The sequence below is a fragment of the Polyodon spathula genome, chromosome 44 (genome assembly GCF_017654505.1).
Source record: "Polyodon spathula isolate WHYD16114869_AA chromosome 44, ASM1765450v1, whole genome shotgun sequence".
Taxonomy (NCBI): Eukaryota; Metazoa; Chordata; class Actinopteri; order Acipenseriformes; family Polyodontidae; genus Polyodon; species Polyodon spathula.
In genome coordinates, this window is record NC_054577.1 from 1,783,274 (window position 1) to 1,805,582 (window position 22,309).

The following is a 22,309-nucleotide window of genomic DNA, read 5'->3' on the forward strand; positions in this document are numbered from 1 at the left end:
GTGCAATTCAATCTGTTAACAAGGGAATATTTTTCAGCAGCTTTCACTGGACTCTATGACGCTGAGGGAGTTCATTCTATATAGAGGGGGTGGAATTCAATATGTTAACAAGGGAAAATTATTCAGCAGCTTTCACTGGACTATATGAATCTGAGGGAGTTCATTCTATATAGAGGATGTGTAATTCAATATGTTAACAAGGGGACATTATTCAGCAGCTCTCACTGGACTCTATGAAGCAGATGAGTTCGATTTCTTTAATTCGTTTGTGTCGTTAAGTCATCAACCCTACCACAATTCAATATTTTACAAGGAACATTAATTGTACGTCCACAAAGACAAACGTAAAGTTGTATATACGCAATTGGACTTAACACTTGATTTAGCTTCAGCAAGATTACACGATTGTCTGATAACAGTTCAATTTGAAAGGAGCAGGGATGGAAGAGTGAAGACTCCGTTGCGGTAATTCGGTGTTTGATCCATTCCTGGTTTTACCACGAGTTTAATCAGAGGCAGAGTCCAAATGTCATTTGAACTCAGATCTGCTGCTGTAAATAAGCCATCGTTTCTTCATTCTGTTTGAATTTTATTTTGTATGAAAGCCAGACTTCTGTTCCACCATTTTCAGGGTTTATTTATAGATGCGTTAGGTTCCCTTCTTTTTGTTTTGTTTCATTTAGTTTTTTTTTATATACATTTCGTTTGCCCAGCCTGGCGGAATCCGACTTTTTTTTGTATGATAATTGAGAGGAATGGAACAGAAGCTTCCGTGTCAGAGGAAACCGCTGTCCCAATCCGCTTGGGGGAGGGGTGGGGGGATGTGGGGAGGGGTGTAAGTGGAGACATGGGGGGTGCTGGGGCTTGGTTTGTGCGTGGGTGTGGGGAAGCGGTAGCAGCTGTTGCTGCCAGATGTAGGAGCTGATGGCAACGGCGGGGGGCGAGGGGCGCGGCGTGAAGGGGGGGGGGGGAGGTTTCCCGCATAGTCGGGTGGGGACCCAGTAGCTCCGATTGGTTTTTTAAACAGAAAGGACACAGGGCTTCACAGAGGTGTTTGAGTGAGAGATATGCTTACTCTGTTGAACTGGTAATTGCCTCTGTGCTCCAGCCCACACACAGCTTCACCCAGCGTCGACACGAGTCAGGGGCGGGTCAGTTTGTGAATGGGACCCATTAGAAGCCCCCGCATTTTTGTAAACGCACCCGGGCTCCACTTCACTATCTGCCCTTTCATCTGTCATGCCGATTTGTGGATGCGTTGTGCAATAGCTGTGCCAAGACTAGCCTATCGTCTAAGTGTACTACCAGTTAACTTTGCATAGGGAAGCATTATAAAGCACAGACAGGTCTGGTAAAGCATAGGGAAGAAAGAATGTAAAGCACATAGTGGTCTGGTAAAGCATAGGGAAGCGTTTTAAAGCACAGAGAGGTCTGGTAAAGATAGGGAAGCATTGTAAAGCACGAGAGGTCTGGTAAAGCATAGGGAAACATTGTAAAACACAAAGGGGGGGGCACAGAGGGGTATGGTAAAGCATAGGGAAGCATGTAAAGCACAGAGAGGTATGGTTTTATTAAAAGCATCCCACATAGACATTGGTTTCATGCACAGAGAGGTATGGTAAAGCATAAGGAATCATTGTAAAGCACAGAGAGGTGTAGTAAAGTGTGTTTGTTTGTTTCTAATGTTAAAAAATAAAACCATCGATGTTCTATCCCTACCAATTCGATCGTGTGATTTTTGTAAAAAAAGACACACACATAGGGTCATCACACAGCAACCACACAAAACCACACACACAGGTATTTTTTTAAAAAGCACGTCCATGGTTTGTGGGGTTTTTTTGAGGCGGATGTTTTCGGTTGAAACTGTTCTCCGACGTGTGTGTGTTCATGAGCATAGAAAAGAAATGGTCAACCTGCATGTGTTTTATTGTAGGTCAATGAATAGAAAGCAGCCTCGTGGCTACCTGACCTGACCGGACCTGACCTTTGAGACGCGCTGCTTCCACTATTCGCGCTACCAGAGACACAGACTGATTTTTTTATTTTATTTTTTTTTTTTAAATCGGAACCCGCGAAAAAAAAAGGCTGTTATTTATTGTAAAACAACATTTGCATCAGTGTTTCTTCACACATACACAAATAAAACTCTGTATTTTTGGCTGCTGCTTTCTATTTTGAGGACGTGTCAATTAGATGTCTTCCCAGTAAGTGTGAGCAGTGAAATGTTGACACTGTGTTTGTATGATTGTGAAGCATGTACACATGGAGGGACCTCGCTCATCGTCTTCATAAGTCCGGGCGTTAGGGCCAAGTGGGGGGTGTGGGGGGGAGGACCCATGTGGCCTATATGCGGGGGCGGAGTTGTAACAAGGGAAACGGTTTGTCTGCTATGCCAATGTTTGCCTCGCGAACACATTACATTTATTGTTCGAAAGGCCCCTCACGCCTCTTATGTAGACCTTGACTCATTTTAGGGCCTTCGTGTTGACAACGAGGAGGAAGAGGAGGGAGGGGCGAGGGGGTTCGGATCAACTTTCAAATCTGGTTGGTGGATCTCTTTATTAATATTTTGGTAGATTGCTTTATTTTTTATTCCTCTTTTGTTGTTGTGTTTTATAGGCAAACTCGCATCCCATGGTTGTAAATACAGACAGTATCGATGCCTCTTCATACGTAAGAAGAAATAATACTTCTTTGTCTAACCCATCATCTCTGTACAGCCGACTTCTCTGTCTGTCTGTCTCTGCATAAGTCACGTTAGAGCACTAGAGAAAGGTGACATAGATGGTAAAGCATAGGGAAGCAATGAAAAGCACAGAGAGGTGTGGTAAAGCATAGGGAAGCATTGTAAAGAACAGAGAGGTCTGAGTAAAGCAGGGGGGAGCATTGTAAAGCACAGAGAGGTGTCTGGTTAAAGCACAGGGAAGCATTGGAAAGCACAGAGAGGTTTGTTAAAGTACAGGGAAGCATTGGAAAGCACGGAGAGGTCTGGTAAAGCATAGAGAAGCAATGTAAAGCACAGAGAGGTGTGGTAAAGCATAGGGAAGCATTGTTAAGCACAGAGAGGTATGGTAAAGCACAAGATAAGCATTGTAAAGCACAGAGAGGCATGGTTAAGCATAGGGAAGCATTTCACACAAAGCTATTTCATTTATTAGTTGTTTAACGAAGCATTGAGAGGGGGGGGGTCTGTTAAAGCATTTATATATATATATATATATATACTATCGATATTATATAGTATTTATAATATATAATCTATATATATATATAATATATAGAGCTTTTTTTCATTAAGCGCAGAAGAAAGGTTCAGTATAAAATTCTATATTTACTGTAATATACTAAATACTCATAGTTGTGTGTGTTTCTGTATCAGCTATTCCAGCTGACCCTTTCCACCCAGGCTCAGTTGACTAACGTGGGCTGGCGCCTTCATCAGTGCCGGTGATGAATTGCATTGTTTCAGCCCTCATTAAGTGTGGCTCTGCCCCTGGTTTGTGTCACTGAGCTGTAGCTCTCTGTGTGTCTCTGTGTGTGGATGTGTGTGTGTGTGTTAGTAATCACCCAGCCAGCTCGGAGTAGCGAGAGATATTCATTGTCGTTTCCATACGTGGGCACTTGATGCATCCCAATTCAGAGCTGCCCTGGAAAAAAGAAAATTTTATTATTCTATATTATTATTATTATATTATTATAATATTATTATTATATTAGTGGAGTCGGTAGCAGAAGCTTTCCATCCCCCAGATCGCGCCTCACAGAGAAGAGGGGGTCCCTAGGGGGGGGGGGCCTTTGTGACTCTCAACACATAACAACCGCTGGCGGCTGCTGCCCAGCGGGGGTCTCTTCCAATTAGGACCGCGTTTTGCTGTACCTCTGAAGGACGGAGCCACAACAGGAGGTGAGTTAGTGGTGACTCGCCTCAGGGTCACATGCACCACACACCCACACACACACACTTTTTTCAGATCTAATTTATTTAGTCGTTCCTCTGCAAGGTCGTTACACTGGGAGACCGTTGCTTTCCATGAAGTCGCTGGCAGACAACTAAGTGAGGCGAACGCGCGATTTTGGTTTTTTTTTTTTTTTGTTTCAAGTTTGATTCATAGAGATGGACTGTGTCCCTTCTAATGAGGCGATAGACACTCCTTCTCAGAGCAGCAGGGACAGCATTGTAAAGCACTGAGAGGTCTGGTAAAGCATAGGGAAAGCATTGTAAAGCTCTGCGAGGTCTGATAAAGCATAGAGAAGCATTGTAAAGCACAAGAGAGGGAGGAAAAACGGTGCCTTTGTGTTTGTTCTCTGTTGGAGGTCTGCTAAAAGCATAGAGAAGCATTGTAAAGCACGAGAGGTCTGGTAAAGCATAGGGAAAAATTGTAAAGCACAGAGAGGTCTGGTAAAAGCATAGGGAAGCATTGTACAGCACAGATAGGTCTGGTAAAGCATAGCGAAGCATGGTAAAGCTCTATTATCTCTTCTAAAAGCATCTTATCTCTCTATCTCTCCAGATATATATGAGCGCGGATGGAGATGGGCGAGTGTGGGGAATGAGAGGTGGAATTATATGAAGGTAATCAACTCTGGAGAGCTAGTTAGAAGAGTTTACTTTTTAAGCTATAGTTGCCTGATGTGTCTTTTTGGTTCGTTTTTAAGTTTTGTAGATGGGGCCTCAGGAGTGTTTTTGTTTGTAGTTAGTATAGTTTTAAAGTATTTAAGGGTACACAGTTTACAGTTTTTGTGACACTGCCTCGAGGAAACCCCGATTACACACTGACTGTGTGACAGGTAAATCCTTCGTGTAATCACCAGCCAGTCCTAAATAATTATCTCTTGCCTGTTCACACTATGCATTTTCATCCAGATTCAGAGCTGCCTGGAAGTAATATAAATATTGATTATATAAATTATAATGTATATCTTGTAATTATGAAGTCTGGATCCTAGATCACGCCGCAATTCGTCTTCGCCCCTCGGTCTGCTGCGTGTCTGTCCCCACTTGAGAGTCATGGTTGGTCTTACGCCGACGCTCGTCTCCGAGACGGTTATCCGGTTGTTTTTCGCGCCACGGAACTGAGACTCATGCCTCGTGTCCTCACTTTTCCTGCGGAGTCCTTTTTTAGTGTGTTGTGTGTGTGTGGTGTGTGACCCCACCAGGAGGTCCGCAAGCGGACAAGATCTAAAAGTCGTTCCTCTGTCAGGTCGTTACACTGGGAGCGTGCCTTCAGCGACCAGCCAGACTCGCTGTGCGGGCGCACCAGACAACAAAAAAAAAGTTCCAAACTCCAGGCTCTCTCCGGATTTTGTTGATTTAGCTATCGCTATCGTGAGAAGAGTTTCGTTGTTTTGGACATGAAGTACCTTGCCGACAGTCCTATAACGCCCACGACCCTTTGCATCGGGCCCCCCACAAAACCAGCGAGTACACACCGCCTGCCGTTATTATTAGCAAGAGAGAGCGCGAGGTAGAGAGGAGGTTGGGTGCGAGTCGAGGGATGAGTTAGTTAGTGAGCAGCGGAGGTAGCAGCGAGAGTTGAGTAGAGCCGGAGAGAGGAGTAGTTAGAGCGAGATAGAGTAGAATAGGAATAGTTTGGTTTTAGCGGATGGAGAGGCTGGTCCAATATGAGGAGCCGACCCACGTGCGAGGTCTCCTTACACACCGCTTACACTCTCCACCTTATCTGTGTAGCAAGACTCTCCATTCGCCTTGCCGTGAGGAGATGAAGAAGGGGACAAACTTGCTTCTTGTGCGTAAAAGGGTAAACGGTCCCCACGCCTCTAAGCCTCTTAGCTAGGTACGTTAGACCTAGCATAAACCCCTTGTGTTCTTTTTTTTGTGCTGTTCCCATTGTAGACCACACCACGTTCGTAGGTGTCTAGGCCTATGGGGGGTGCCACCCCTGCTGGGGTCGTAGAAGTCGTCCTGTTTTTAGTAGGGACCCCCCGCCGTCGTGTCTCACTCGTCGGAAGGTGCCTGGGGCCGGTCATAACAAGGCGGAGTGCCGTTTGCTGAAGCTGCACTGAAGGCTTTGCGGGTCCAGCCATCGGTCCGTTTGTCTCTACCCCCGATGGCTGCAGGGTGAAACGGCACTCCGACACCCCGACCAGGTCAGTGCACACAACACAGAGGGGGGGGCACCGACGTCCACTTTGCTGTCGTAGGACACCCCAAGGTGCTTGTACCTACACGCTCTCCACGGGTGGCGTTACGCCCACCTTTCGCGACGTCCTGAAGTCCGCGGTAGGCGTGGCCGAGATGCCTACGCGTCTTAACTCGCATCCGCCTCCTTAGGTGGCTAGTTTGAGTAGTTCTGTGTGTTTCCACTCCTCTCCCTCTCGTTCCCCGACCTACACTTAAGGCATATGGTCCAAAGGGTTGTTTTTCGTATGTTTCACCTTAGACGTGTTGGTCTATCGGTTACATCCGTAGAGGACCAGAATTCGTAAAGCACATTCGTGTCCTGGTTTATAAAGCCCATTTGTACCACTGTTTCGTAAAGTTTCGTGAGCAGAGAGGTTCTGAGTGGTAAAGTATAGGGAAGCTTTGTAAAGCACAGAGAGGTCTGGTAAAATATAGGGAAGCATTGTAAAACACAAAGAGGTATGGTACGGACCTTGTAGTATATGTTGTAGACATATAGGTTACAGCACCATTTCACGCTCCTTCGTAACCATTTCGGTGGTCTCCAGGCATTAAAGCATAGGGAAGCTTTGTAAAGCACAGAGAGGTCCGGTAAAGTATAGGGAAGCATTGTTGTGATTGATAGTTTTGGACGAGGCATTCTGTTTTAACGTTCTCTCTCTCTCTCTCTTAGAGGTCTTCTCTCTCTCTCCTCTCATCTTCTCTCTCTCTCTCTCTCGCTCTCACTCTCTCTCTCTCAGGTCCTCGTTCCGCATTGCTGGAGAGAGAGCTGGGGAGAAATCGCTATCATTCCCCGAGAGGGGAGGACAAACAGTGATGATCTAGGAGGACCAAACCCAAAGTCGTGCGTACCGCCCCGACCACTAGTACGTGTAGGCTGCTGTGTTGTCGGAGAGAGCACTGGTTTCTAGCTGTTGCCCCCCCCGCCGCTCTGTTTTTTCCTGGATTTTTCGTCGCGTCTAGCTCTGAGTTCTAGTCAGATGCGACCACGTCACTTCGCTGGCTGGATTGATCTCAAACACTGGAAGCGACGGTGTAGAGTTTAGACGAGCCTACAGGACGACGACCCCCCCAACTTGTGTGGACCGAGGCCGAAATCAAAACCTTGACCGACATTTACACAAAAGAACCTGCGACTCTTAACATTGCGTGTCCACAAAAGCGTCCGCGCCTATGTAATAAAAGACTCTTCGGAGAGAGGTAGTGAAAGAGGGTAGAGGAGTATACGAGCGGAGGAGAGAGCGCAGAGAGAGAGAGAAGAGAGGAGAGGCGAGCACGAGATGAGAGAGAGAGAGAAGAGACAAGCGAGACAGAGAGAGCGAGAGACAGTTAGGATGTATTGTAGGGAAGTGAGAGTCATCATCTCTCTGTATCTCTCTCTCTCTCCTCTCTCTCTCTCGCTCTCTCCCTCTCTCTCTTCAGTTAGACAATGTCAGCAGTGGAGAGAGAGAGATTTAGAGGAGCGGATGAAGAGGAGGGGCTGAGAGTTTTGGATGGGGGAAGGAGTAGGAGCGAGAGTAGTAGGAGCGAGGGGGGAGAAGTGGAGAGATGAACGTTTTTTTTGTAGTGTGGAGAGGGGGAGAGGAGAGGAGGTACCCCCCCTCTCCAGGCCTTGTTACCCCTGTCAGACCCCCTACCCCCTCTGCAGTCCCTGCCCAGACTTCTTAGTCTCCAGTAGATGGACCTACTGGTGTGAGTGCGTCACAGGCCACTTCACCAGTCTCCGCCCCTCTACGGAACCTCCACCCTCATACAGGTTTCCACCCCTCTAGACCCACGCCCATGTGCAGATTCCACCTCGTCTGCAGTGCCCGCCCCAATAGTCCATACCCCTACTCCCGACTCCCACACTGGTCAGAGGGCTCGCCCCCTCTTCAGACCCCAGCCCCCGCTCAGACCCACCACCCCTCTAGAGACGCCCCCCTCTGCAGTGCCCCGCCCCCTTATCCCGTACCCCTTACTCCACTACTCGGACCGGTTGCAGTCTCCGCCCCCCCCCTCCACCCCCCCCTCCTCGGGCACCACGGTCCCCCTCTGGGGGCAGACTCCACCCCCTCTGGACCGCCCCCTGGGGGGACGACGCAACACATTGTCCTAAATATTTGTTTTTGCTTTTTGAGCGCAACACATGTCCCTAAATATTGAAACGCCTGCCTGAAAAATGCTCAATTGTGTATATCTCCGATTTTCAATGTAAAGAAACCGCGCTGCTCTCTAAACCAGCATGCCAGGTTCCAGGCAGTGAATGAAACCTCTGCTGTATTTATGTTATAAATATATTTCCCTGCCTTAAGAGCTGGCTGCTGTTTTTCTGATTTTATTTTTGGGGCAGCGTACTCTACCCACATGGACAACGAGGTCGGACACCCCAATTTCCTGGTCACGGATTACCCACAAGCCCTCACTCCCACGTCCCCACACAGATACTCACCCATCCCCAAAGGCATGCTGGGAGAGGATGACACGCCCAGGTAAAGATGTTTTTCTTTCTTGCTTTGCTTCCCTGCGCTTTACAGTGCTGCTTCCCCTTTACTACAGACTCCTACTTTGGGGTCCTTTCTACACACACTATACTGGGCTAGCAGGACACTCTCTGTTGCTTACGGGGATATGCCATGGTCTTACCACCACACCTCTCTGTGCTTTACAATGCTTCCCTATGCTTTACCACACCTCTCTGTGCTTTACAATGCTTCCCTATGCTTTACCAGACCTCTCTGTGCTTTACAATGCTTCCCTATGCTTTACCACACCTCTCTGTGCTTTACAATGCTTGCCTGTGCTTCCCCATGCTGTCCCTGTGCTGTGTCACACTGTGCTGTGTGTTTTGCTATGGCTCAGTTCTGCGAGGGTTGCTGTGCTCTATCACACTGGTCTGTGTTTCTGACCCTGCCCCGGGGGTTCTGGGTGTTTTGTCTGTGCAGCCGGGAGCCGCGGAGAGTGGTGATCCACCGCGGCTCCACCGGACTCGGGTTCAACATCGTCGGCGGGGAGGACGGGGAGGGAATCTTCATCTCTTTCATCCTGGCAGGGGGGCCAGCAGACCTGAGTGGAGAGCTGAGCAAAGGGGACCAGATCCTGTCGGTGAGTAGAGACACTGAGACACATACAGAGACACTGAGACACACAATAGAGACACATTCAGACTTGACTCGAGACCACACAAAGACATGTGTGTTCACATAGACACTCTGAAGAGGACCTGTGAGACACAGTGACACACAAAGCTGACCACACAAGAGACACTGTGATTTTAGAGATTGAGACACAGAGACACTGAGACGCATTGAGAGACTGAGACACAGAGACACATTGAGAGACTGAGACACAGAGACACACTGAGACACATTGAGAGACGAGACACATTGAGAGACTGAGACACAGAGACACGTTGAGAGCCTGACACACACACAGAGACACGGAGACAGAGATACGCATTGACACAGACCAGACATACGGACACGGAGACACACACAGACTGACGGACGCACGCTGCCAGCGTCCTTGCCCTCCCCCCGGCTGTGGCAGTGACTCGCTGTCTCTCGATTCAGGTGAACGGGGTGGATCTTCGGAGTGCCACGCATGAGCAGGCAGCTGCTGCTCTGAAGAATGCAGGCCAGACCGTCACCATCATCAGCCAGTACAAACCAGAGGGTAAGAGAGGGGCTCCCAGTACAGACCAGAGGGTAAGAGAGAGGCTCCCAGTACAGAACAGAGGGTAAGAGAGAGGCTCCCAGTACAAGCCAGAGGATAAGAGAGAGGCTCCCAGTACAAAACAGAGGGTAAGAGAGAGGCTCCCAGTACAAAGCAGAGGGTAAGAGAGAGGCTCCCAGTACAGACCAGAGGGTAAGAGAGAGGCTCCCAGTACAGAACAGAGGGTAAGAGAGAGGCTCCCAGTACAAGCCAGAGGATAAGAGAGAGGCTCCCAGTACAAAACAGAGGGTAAGAGAGAGGCTCCCAGTACAAAGCAGAGGGTAAGAGAGAGGCTCCCAGTACAAAGCAGAGGGTAAGAGAGAGGCTCCCAGTACAAGGAGAGAGAGGGAGAGAAAGGGATGGGGAGAAGGAGATGGAGAGAAGGGGAAGCAGAGAGAGAGGGAGGGATGGAGAGAGGGATGGAGGGGGAGGGAGGAGAGAGAGAGGAGAGAGGAGAGAGAGGGACGGAGGGAGAGAGGGGTGGAGCGCTAGACCTAGGGTCATTCGTACCTCATGCACTCTCCCTCTGCTCTCACATTCATATCCCCCTCTACCTCTCATCTCTACGACTCCCGAGGCAGAGATCACGACCTATACATTCAGTCCAGAGCCAAGCTAGAGGTGGGACCTCCCTCACACGGAGGGTCTCCCTGGAGAGGGAAGGAGGGATGAGAGAGGGAAGGAGGGATCCAAGCCCCAATCCCATTCCAAATCAGTCTTTACCTTCGTCCACACTGACCAAACTACAAACCCAAAGTCATGTCTATGCGGCTACCTGACGGTTTCTACATGGATGGAGAGGGAAGTGGACGACTAGGAGAGGATTCTACATCAGGAACTGAGAGAGAGATAGGTTAGGGGTGGAGGGACGACTGGGTTGGAATGTATCTCAGACTAGGATGTGAGGCAAGTTGATTCACTAACTGCGGATGTAGCAGTGACTCTCATTGGTATCGGGAAACAACATCCTGCGATGTAGTCAACACACACACCAAGAGAGGATTCTACATCCAGTACTGAGAGAGAGATACACACACACAACAAGAGAGGATTCTACATCAGGTACTGAGAGAGAGATACACACACACACCAAGAGAGGATTCTACATCAGGTACTGAGAGAGAGATACACACACACACCCAAAGAGAGGATTCTACATCAGGTACTGAGAGAGAGATACACACACACACCAAGAGAGGATTCTACATCAGGTACTGAGAGAGAGATACACACACACACCAAGAGAGGATTCTACATCAGGTACTGAGAGAGAGATACACACACACACAAAGAGAGGATTCTACATCAGGTACTGAGAGAGAGATACACACACACACACAAAGAGAGGATTCTACATCAGGTACTGAGAGAAAGAGATACACACACACACAAAGAGAGGATTCTACATCAGGTACTGAGAGAAAGATACACACACACACACCAAGAGAGGATTCTACATCAGGTACTGAGAGAAAGATACACACACACACACCAAGAGAGGATTCTACATCAGGTACTGAGAGAGAGATACACACACACACCAAGAGAGGATTCTACATCAGTACTGAGAGAGATACACACACACACCAAGAGAGGATTCTACATCAGTACTGAGAGAGATACACACACACACACCAAGAGAGGATTCTACAACAGTACTGAGAGAGAGATACACACACACACCAAGAGAGGATTCTACATCAGGTACTGAGAGATACACACACACACACACACAAAGAGAGGATTCTACATCAGGTACTGAGAGAGATACACACACACACCAAGAGAGGATTCTACATCAGTACTGAGAGAGATACACACACACACACCAAGAGAGGATTCTACATCAGGTACTGAGAGAGAGATACACACACACACCAAGAGAGGATTCTACATCAGGTACTGAGAGAAAGATACACACACACACAAAGAGAGGATTCTACATCAGGTACTGAGAGAAAGATATACACACACACACAAAGAGAGGATTCTACATCAGGTACTGAGAGAAAGATATACACACACACACAAAGAGAGGATTCTACATCAGGTACTGAGAGAAAGATATACACACACACACAAAGAGAGGATTCTACATCAGGTACTGAGAGAAAGATATACACACACACACCAAGAGAGGATTCTACATCAGGTACTGAGAGAGATACACACACACACCAAGAGAGGATTCTACATCAGGTACTGAGAGAGAGACACACACACACACCAAGAGAGGATTCTACATCAGGTACTGAGAGAGAGATACACACACACACCAAGAGAGGATTCTACATCAGGTACTGAGAGAAAGATACACACACACACACAAAGAGAGGATTCTACATCAGGTACTGAGAGAGAGATACACACACACACCAAAGAGAGGATTCTACATCAGGTACTGAGAGAGATACACACACACACCAAGAGAGGATTCTACATCAGGTACTGAGAGAGAGATATACACACACACACCAAGAGAGGATTCTACATCAGGTACTGAGAGAGAGATACACACACACACACCAAGAGAGGATTCTACATCAGTACTGAGAGAGAGATACACACACACACCAAGAGAGGATTCTACATCAGGTACTGAGAGAGAGATACACACACACACCAAGAGAGGATTCTACATCAGGTACTGAGAGAGAGATACACACACACACCAAGAGAGGATTCTACATCAGGTACTGAGAGAGAGATACACACACACACCAAGAGAGGATTCTACATCAGGTACTGAGAGAGAGATACACACACACACCAAGAGAGGATTCTACATCAGGTACTGAGAGAGAGATACACACACACACCAAGAGAGGATTCTACATCAGGTACTGAGAGAGATACACACACACACACCAAGAGAGGATTCTACATCAGTACTGAGAGAGATACACACACACACACCAAGAGAGGATTCAACATCAGGTACTGAGAGAGAGAGAGTCAAGCAAAGGCCTTTGTAATCACCCTCCTTCTCTCTCTCTCAGGGCCCTGTTCCACTACGACAAGACGAAGGACTGCGGCTTCCTGAGCCAGGCCCTGGGGTTCCAGTTCGGAGAGGTGCTGCACGTGATCGACACTGCAGACGAGGAATGGTGGCAGGCCAGGAGAGTGAGCCCTGAGGGGGAGGGGGAGGAGAGCGGCTTCATCCCCAGCAAAAGGAGGTGAGGAGCAGGGGGGACCATCCCCTCGGGGGACCTAAGGTGGGGGAGGGGAGGGGAGAGGTGCGGGGACTGGGGGAGGGAGAGGCTGCGGTGGGTAGCGGTGAGGGGGAGAGAGAGAGGTAGGAGAGGTGGGGAGTAGGGTTTTCGGTTGGGAGGGTGGGAGGGTGAGAGGTGGGGGAGAGGTGAGGGGGGAGGAGAGTGGCTTCATACCCAGCAAGAGGAGGTGAGGAGCGGGGAGAGGTGGGAGGGGAGGAGAGCGGCTTCATCCCCCAGCGTGAGGAGGTGAGGAGATGAAGGAGAGACCTGGTTATTCAGTATGTCTTTGTGTGTTTGTCTGTTTAGCTAGGAACCATTTTTTAAAAGGAGTTTTTCTCTTTTCTCTCTCTAGGGTAGAAAGAAAAGAATGGTCCAGACTAAAGACGAAGGACAGGGTGAGAGGGGGTGCAACATTTCTGACATTGTTGTGTGTGTGCGCGTCTGTGTGTGTGTGTGTGTGTGTGTGTGTGTGTGTGTGAGTGTGTGTGTGTGTGTGTGTGTGTGTGTGTGTGTGTGTGTGTGTGTGTGTGTGTGTGTGTGTGTGTGTGTGTGTGTGGTGTGTGTGTGTGTGTGGTGTGTGTGTGTGTGTGTGTGTGTGTGTGGGTGTGTGCGTGTGTGCGTGTGTGAGTATGTGTGTGTGTGTGTGTGTGTGTCTGTGTGTGTGTGCGGGTGTGTGTGTGCGTGTATGTGTGTGTGTGCGTCGTGTGCGGGGTGTGTAATGGTGTGTGCGTGCAAGGATGTGCGTGTGCAGGTGTGTTGTGTGGTGTGTGTTTGCGTGGTGCGTGTGTGTGTGTGAAGTTGTTTGATATTCACAGCTTTTGTTTTACTCTTCTGTTCACTGCTCAGGACCGGAGCAGAGACAGCATCGGATCACAAGGTACAGAAAACCCAGCGAGGGAATCATTCTATCTGTCTGTCTGTCTATCGATCTGTCTATCTATCTATCTATCTATCTATCTATCTATCTATCTATCTATCTATCTATCTATCTATACTATCTATCTATCTCTATCTATCTATCTATCAATATCTATCTCCATCTGTCTGTCTATCCTATCTATCTATCTATATCTCTATCTCTATCTGTCTGTCTATCCTATCTATCGATCTATCGATCTATCGCCAAAGGTTTTGCATCACCCTATAGAATTAACTCATTGTGCTTCATAGAGTCCAGTGAAAGCTGCTGAATAATGTTCCCTTGTTAACAGATTGAATTGCACCCCCTATATATAGAATGAACTCCCTCAGCTTCATAGAGTCCAGTGAAAGCTGCTGAATAATGTTCCCTTGTTAACATATTGAATTGCACCCCCTCTATATAGAATGAACTCCCTCAGCTTCATAGAGTCCAGTGAAAGCTGCTGAATAATGTTCCCTTGTTAACATATTGAATTGCACCCCCTCTATATAGAATGAACTCACTCAGCTTCATAGAGTCCAGTGAAAGCTGCTGAATAATGTTCCCTTGTTAACATATTGAATTGCACCCCCTCTATATAGAATGAACTCCCTCAGCTTCATAGAGTCCAATGAAAGCTGCTGAATAATGTTCCCTTGTTAACATATTGAATTGCACCCCCTCTATATAGAATGAACTCCCTCAGCTTCATAGAGTCCAGTGAAAGCTGCTGAATAATGTTCCCTTGTTAACATATTGAATTGCACCCCCTCTATATAGAATGAACTCCCTCAGCTTCATAGAGTCCAGTGAAAGCTGCTGAATAATGTTCCCTTGTTAACATATTGAATTGCACCCCCTCTATATAGAATGAACTCCCTCAGCTTCATAGAGTCCAGTGAAAGCTGCTGAATAATGTTCCCTTGTTATCATATTGAATTCCACACCACTTTGTAGTTTTCCATAGAACAAAAAAACTGACGACTTCTTTCTATTTTTATGTGATAGCGTGTTGCAGTTTCTTTTGATTTACACAATGTTAAATAAAAGATCGAAGTTATGTTTTCTTTTTAAATGATGTCTCCATCCTAAAATTCTAGGTGATGCAAAACTTTTGACCATAGGTAATTAGCTGCAACGTTCCTCTCTGTCTGTCTTTCTACAGGGAGAGAGGATTTTGTTCAGAGTTACGAGACCGTGATGCAGATCGAAGGTAACGCTATTATTGATGTGTGTAGAAAATTCTAAGTGACCCTTTCTGGACTGGGGGAATGATTTGGACACACATAATAATAATAATAGCAGTGATAATAATAATAATAATAATAATAATATAATGTAATAATAATAATAATAATAATAATAATAATGATAATAGTATTGATTGTGTTTGTTGTTTTTTCCAGTCCAGTACGCCCGTCCCATCATCATCCTCGGTCCCACGAAGGACAGGGTGAACGATGACCTCCTCTCTGAATTCCCAGACAAGTTTGGATCCTGCGTGCCACGTGAGTGCCTTCCCTTTGGAACAGAGACAGGAGAGGCACGGAGACAGAGAGAGACACAGAGAAACACACAGACAGAGAGACACAGAGACACAGAGAAACACACAGACAGAGAGACACAGAGACACAGAGAAACACACACTCACACAGAAAGAGAGAGAGGCAGACATCCACACACACAGAGACAGAATTTATATATTTTATTTAACATCATGTAATCAAAGAAAGTACAAAATGATACTGGAATAATCTCTCTCTCTCTCTCTCCCCCCTCTCTCCCGTCTCTCTCTCTCTCTCTCTCTCCCCCTCTCTCTCTCTCTCTCTCCTCCCCCCGAAGACACCACGCGGCCGAAGCGAGAGTACGAGGTGGATGGGCGGGATTACCACTTTGTGTCGTCACGGGAGCAGATGGAGAAGGACATTCAGAGCCACAAATTCATCGAGGCGGGCCAGTACAACAGCCACCTGTATGGGACCAGTGTGCAGTCAGTCAGGGAGGTGGCAGAGCAGGTACAGGCACTAATCTCTAATCCACACTCCCTAATCCACACCCTCTAATCCACACTCCCTAATCCACACACTCTAATCCACACCCTCTAATCCACACCCTCTAACCCCACTCCCTAATCCACACTCCCTAATCCACACCCTCTAATCCACACCCTCTAATCCACACTCTCTAATCCACACTCCCTAATCCACACTCGCTAATCACCAAAACCCAATCCTGTGGTAAAGCATAAGGAAGCATTGTAAAGCACAGAGAGGTATGGTGAAGCATAGGGAAACATTGTAAAGCACAGAGAGGTCTAGTAAAGCATAGGGAAGCATTGTAAAGCACAGAGAGGTGTGGTAAAGCATAGGGAAGCATTGTAAAGCACAGAGAGGTGTGGTAAAGCATACGGAAGCATTGTAAAGCACAGAGAGGTCTGGTAAAGCATAGGAAAGCATTGTAAAGCACAGAGAGGTCTGGTAAAGCATAGGGAAGCATTGTAAAGCACAGAGAGGTCTAGTAAAGCATAGGAAAGCATTGTAAAGCACAGAGAGGTCTGGTAAAGCACAGGGAAGCATTGTAAAGCACAGAGAGGTCTGGTAAAGCATAGGGAAGCATTGTAAAGCACAGAGAGGTCTGGTAAAGCATAGGGAAGCATTGTAAAGCACAGAGAGGTCTGGTAAAGCATAGGGAAGCATTGTAAAGCACAGAGAGGTCTGGTAAAGCACAGGGAAGCATTGTAAAGCACAGAGAGGTCTGGTAAAGCATAGGGAAGCATTGTAAAGCACAGAGAGGTCTGGTAAAGCACCTCTCTCCTCTCTTCTCCCCGGACAGCAAGTGAAGCATTGCATCCTGGATGTTTCGGCGAACGCAGTGCGGAGACTGCAAGCCGCACAGCTGCACCCCATCGCTGTGTTCATCAGACCCAAATCACTGGAGAACATCCTGTGAGTGTCGTGCCACGTATTTTGATTACTGCTTTTGTAAAGTGAGAATTCAGATGGCTTGTTTTGCTGTGTCTGATTTTAAGGGAGGTTTTTTTTTTTTTTAATCTCTAATATTAAATTGATTGACTGATCGATTTGATCGCGTGGCTCAAACCCTGGGAATCCGTCCGCTCCAAACAAGGGAAACTTTATCGAAGATCTGGGAATTGTGTTTAATAATTGGATAAAAGCCTCAGCTAAATGACTAAATAATAATGATGCTAACTTTTTTTTATTTTATTTTTTTAGAGAAATTAATAAGAGGTTGACAGAGGATCAAGCTCGGAAAGCTTTAGACCGGGCGGTGAAACTAGAGCAAGAATTCACAGAGTGTTTCTCAGGTAAAACCCACCTCTTAACACATAGAACAATCTGCACAGCAGAAACCAGCCAATCACAGTGAAGTATTTCCCAGACATTGTTGGGCTTGTTGCTTTTGGACCAAACCATTTCACCACCTGGGTGGGGGGACGGGGGGCGGGGATTTTATTTCAATTAAAAATAACAACATTTATCGCTGAGTACATTCTTAGTTTGTGTGTTTTACTGATGAAGACACTAGAGCCCAAACGCTGCTCTGCTTGACTCAGTTTAGTTTCAGTAACGCTGATGAAGGCACTAGAGCCCAAACGCTGGTCTGCTGGACTCAGTTTAGTTTCAGTAACGCTGATGAAGGCACTAGAGCCCAAACGCTGGTCTGCTGGACTCAGTTTAGTTTCAGTAACACTGATGAAGGCACTAGAGCCCAAACGCTGGTCTGCTTGACTCAGTTTAGTTTCAGTAACACTGATGAAGGCACTAGAGCCCAAACGCTGGTCTGCTTGACTCAGTTTAGTTTCAGTAACACTGATGAAGGCACTAGAGCCCAAACGCTGGTCTGCTTGACTCAGTTTAGTTTCAGTAACACTGATGAAGGCACTAGAGCCCAAACGCTGGTCTGCTTGACTCAGTTTAGTTTCAGTAACACTGATGAAGGCACTAGAGCCCAAACGCTGCTCTGCTTGACTCAGTTTAGTTTCAGTAACACTGAAAGGCACTAGAGCCCAAACGCTGCTCTGCTTGACTCAGTTTAGTTTCAATAACACTGGTGAAGGCACTAGAGCCCAAACGCTGGTCTGCTCGACACAGTTTAGTTTCAGTAACACTGATGAAGGCACTAGAGCCCAAACGCTGGTCTGCTCAACCAGTCCCACTGTCTTGCATTCAAAGCCCCCCTCTTTTGTTCCAGCTATCGTGGAAGGGGATAGCTTCGAGGAAATCTACCACAAAATCAAAAGAGTTATCGAAGAGCAATCGGGACCTTACATCTGGGTTCCAGGGAGAGAGAGACTGTGAAAGAGGAGCTACTACCTGTCCATCTGACCCTGGCAGTCAGTCGTCGTGCAACTATGTGACAGGGAGGGGGGGGAGGGCAAACAAAGTGTGGACCCCAAGAATGGCCCCCCCCCCCCCCTTCTGCCTTCTGCCTCCTAGTTTTCTTTCAACTTTTTCTTTTTAAAAAAAAATGTGAAGAGAGACTTTCTTCCGCCGAAAGGAAGTTAGACTGGGATGCTGCCTGTCAGAACTGAGACGGACATCCAAAGTACTGGATGTTCTATTGGGGGGGGAGAGGTTGAAAAAAAAACCCCCCCCCTCCAAGGAGAGAGAGAGAGAGACGGCTACACGGAGCCTTGTGCAATGTGCCTTTTAACACGTTTGTTTTTAATAAATCAAAACAAAAAATATGAAAAAAATTTAAAACTTTTTTTACATTTTTATTATGGTAGCGAGGAAGGTAAGATGATGAGATATCTATATATATATATATATATATATATATATATATATATATATATATATATATTAATGTGTTAATATACCAGGTCCTACCCATGATAGCTACCTTTCTTTTATATTTTATTGTTTTTTATAATATAAATATTTATATTAAAAAATAATGTCTTCTTACAGAAGAATACGCAGTAAATATGAATCAATTAATACATGTTTCTGTTTTTGCTTCCTCTCTGGAGCTCAAAGACCAAGCTTACAAATGTTTGTTTGTGTTTGTGTTTTTTTTTTTTTTTTTTCTCTATTTATTTTTACTTCACAAACTTTTTTAAAAGTTTACCCAGGTTATAGATTTATCTGCCCTGCCCCCCAAAAATGCAGGTTCTCTCCAAATGTGCAATTATTTAAGCAGGACGGAGCCCTTGCGACCTGTATCTCGTTTACAAGGGCGTCCGGACATCCCCTCAATCAAACCCCTTAGACTTGCAGTGAAGTGAAATCTCAGCTCATTGAATTGAGGCGGGGGTCCGGAGAGCCGCACAGCACACGCCCGGCCGCTGAACGCAGACAGCAAGCTGCAGGCGGGCGGTCTTAACGCTGCTGTCGTTAACTAGATCAGCAGATGGGAGATCCTTTTATTTTTGTTATTGAAATCAGTCCATATGTTTTGATTTGAGCCATCAGTCTGTTTGTTATCAGCCTGTAGTTCTAGCGATTTGTGTTTTATTTCAATGTATGTATGTATTCATTTAAAGACGATCTGTTTTAAAAAAAAAAAAAAAAAAAAAAAAAAGATTGAGGCTATAGTTCCCGCAGGTGTTGAAGAGGGAGCTGCTAATTGCCTTTTCACTTTCTTGACTCTAATTTTGTTATCCCGCAGAAGTTCCAGTCTAAAATGCAGTGTATCGAGTTACATCAATAATAAATCCAGCTTGTGTTCTTTTTTTTTTTTTTTAATTTGTTTTTTCAAAGAGAACATCATTTGTTATTTGAATGGGTTTGCCCCCTTTGCATTCGCTCCACCGAGCTGATAACACCAGAGTGACTTACAAGAACACTAATGTGAATTATCATAAATAATAATATAATACTTAAAATATTATAATATATTATAATATAATAAACATAATAATATATATATGTTTACATATGATAAAAACTTTTGTACATTATATGTTATAATCTAGATAGATGATATATCTAGCTTCCTATCTATAGTTGAGAATAATTCTAATATAAGATAGATAGATAGATAGATAGATAGATAGATAGATCGATAGATAGATAGAACAGTTGCAGGTCGAGTTACTTATCAAATGTTACAGCTGACTTGAAATCTGCAACTAATCAAGAGCTGAAAACAAGTACAAAGGTCTAATTAAGCTAATTATCAGTTCAATTAAGGGTCTATAGTTCAGTAATTGAGAGCTGGGTTTGAATGGAAACCAGCAGCCACAGCAGGGGGTCCCCAGGACCGAGTTTGAGAAGCCCTGATATAATGACTGAACAGTCACAAAGTCTTATGGTTTTAATAAATTTGTTTTTGTGTGTGTTGTGTGTGTGTGTGTGTGTGTGTGTGTGTGTGTGTGTGTGTGTGTGTGTGTGTGTGAATTAACACATGCGTGTTGATTTAAGTCGGTTTTGAGAAGCAGTAACAGACTGGACAGTCCTGAGGAGAACATCTAGTGACTTTTGAAGTGTTTAAACTGCATGAAAAGCACCCAGTGTAACTATAGGAACGGGATGCGATGGGATGGGGTGGGGAGTCTATGATGTCATCGCAGCTGCGTGAAGTCACGTTGCATTTCTTTATATAAAAATAAATCAATCAAAGAAAAACAATGCAGAGAAATTTAAAATTATGAATAAAAAGAAGCGAGGTTTTAATGAACGGCCTTTCTCTTGCAAGACTATTGTAACAGATGTATATAAAACAATGAAATTAAAAGGCTATATATATATATACTGTAATCCTTAAACACACAGTTATATTGTATAATAAATATTCAGACTCGTAATTTTTTTATTATTATTTTATTCGATTACAAACACAGCTGCTTTTTTTCTGTCGGGAGCGACTGGTGTTGGGAAGTCACTGCGGCTGGAGAGTTTCGACGTGCCGGGGAGTGTTTGTAATTCGGTGCGGTTGGGTGTCGGTGGCTCTCTCTCTCTCTACCTGCGTCCCCTGCGCCTCCTCCCCTGTCTCCGGCGCCTCCGTCTGCGCTGCGGGCGGCTGGAGTACCTCCTCCTCCTTGCCATGTTTGCAATGAGCTTTGCAAACCAAAAGCCGCGCTTATATAGGGGACCCAAACCTCATACGCCGGCGTGACGTCACGGGGATTGATTGTGATTAGTTCATCTGACGTCATTTTTTTTTTTTTTTTTTTTTTTTTTTTTTGGGGGGGGGCCAAGAAAAAAGTTACACTTTTTTTTAAAATACCCGTGCTGTGCATTATGTGCTGTGTTACAGCACCCCGGCCCCCCCCAAAAAAAGAATAATTTTTGTGTTTTAATAATAGTTAGGAGTACAATCGTGTTTGTTTTTTTTTTTTGTGTGTTCTATAATAAATCAAAGTGTTGTATACTCTGACCAAAAGTTTTGCATCATCACCCAAGAGGGCAGTGGTTACAAATAAAAAAAAAGTTGGAGAGTTTTAACTCGAAATCTCCGACTGTTTAAAATAATGACTACCGCTACCGGACCAGGGTTGAGAACAATCGCCCTATAGAGAACTCATTTTCCATCATAAAGTCCAGTGAAGCCTGCTGGATAATGTTACGTTAGCTTACTGAATCAGACGCCGGTTTACCGGTTTTTCGTTTTATGGAAAACTACAAATTAAAAAAAAAAAAAATCGACATTTCGAAATCTAACACGAAATATTACTGATCTCCTATTACAGTTACCAGGTAGACTTTTATTGTGAAATCATTCAATATGGTTGCTTTAATTCGTTACGTTTTACGCATTGCTCTCAAAAGTAACGCTTGCATTCGGGAGCACTGTAAGCGCCCATACCGCTGTACAAGAGCCGGCTCTTTTGGAAGGAGCGTATATCAGGCCTATGTCTTCTTATGTGATTACGTCACCTACACACCCTGCTGCTGCCTTCCCCCGTGCACGCTATAATTTCAATTCAATTAATCAATCAATAAATCAATCAATCTTTATTTTCTACAGCGCCTTTCATAGTGGACCACCATCCCAAAGCGCTTTACAATAGTGAGGATCAATGCATAATGCATTAAATACAGTGAAATACAGGGCAGAGCACACTCAATACAAACAGCATATAACACAATGCAGATACATTAAATACAGTGAAATACAGGGCAGAGCACATTCAATACAAACAGCATATAAACACAATGCAGAATACATTAAATACAGTGAAATACAGGGCAGAGCACATTCAATACAAACAGCATATAACACAATGCAGATACATTAAATACAGTGAAATACAGGGCAGAGCGCATTCAATACAAACAGCATATAACACAATGCAGATACATTAAATACAGTGAAATACAGGGCAGAGCACACTCAATACAAACAGCATATAACACAATGCAGATACATTAAATACAGTGAAATACAGGG

At 45.4% G+C, this 22,309-nt stretch overlaps 1 protein-coding gene across 1 annotated transcript in view; it reads left to right on the forward strand.

Annotated features, from left to right (window-relative positions):
* The window catches only part of LOC121305653 (disks large homolog 4-like), a 51,937-nt gene extending 33,643 nt beyond the window's left edge, over window positions 1-18,294 (forward strand). Inside the window, exons 8-21 of the mRNA XM_041237348.1 lie at window positions 7,902-8,236; window positions 8,440-8,616; window positions 9,070-9,229; window positions 9,697-9,864; window positions 10,887-10,900; window positions 12,838-13,014; window positions 13,403-13,445; window positions 13,897-13,927; window positions 15,117-15,164; window positions 15,358-15,459; window positions 15,794-15,966; window positions 16,784-16,896; window positions 17,185-17,276; window positions 18,164-18,294. Coding sequence (XP_041093282.1) covers window positions 7,902-8,236; window positions 8,440-8,616; window positions 9,070-9,229; window positions 9,697-9,864; window positions 10,887-10,900; window positions 12,838-13,014; window positions 13,403-13,445; window positions 13,897-13,927; window positions 15,117-15,164; window positions 15,358-15,459; window positions 15,794-15,966; window positions 16,784-16,896; window positions 17,185-17,276; window positions 18,164-18,270 — 1,740 coding nt within the window. The 3' untranslated portion in view covers window positions 18,271-18,294. The remainder of the gene's footprint in view (window positions 1-7,901; window positions 8,237-8,439; window positions 8,617-9,069; window positions 9,230-9,696; window positions 9,865-10,886; window positions 10,901-12,837; window positions 13,015-13,402; window positions 13,446-13,896; window positions 13,928-15,116; window positions 15,165-15,357; window positions 15,460-15,793; window positions 15,967-16,783; window positions 16,897-17,184; window positions 17,277-18,163) is intronic.
* The last annotated feature ends 4,015 nt before the right edge of the window (window positions 18,295-22,309 follow it).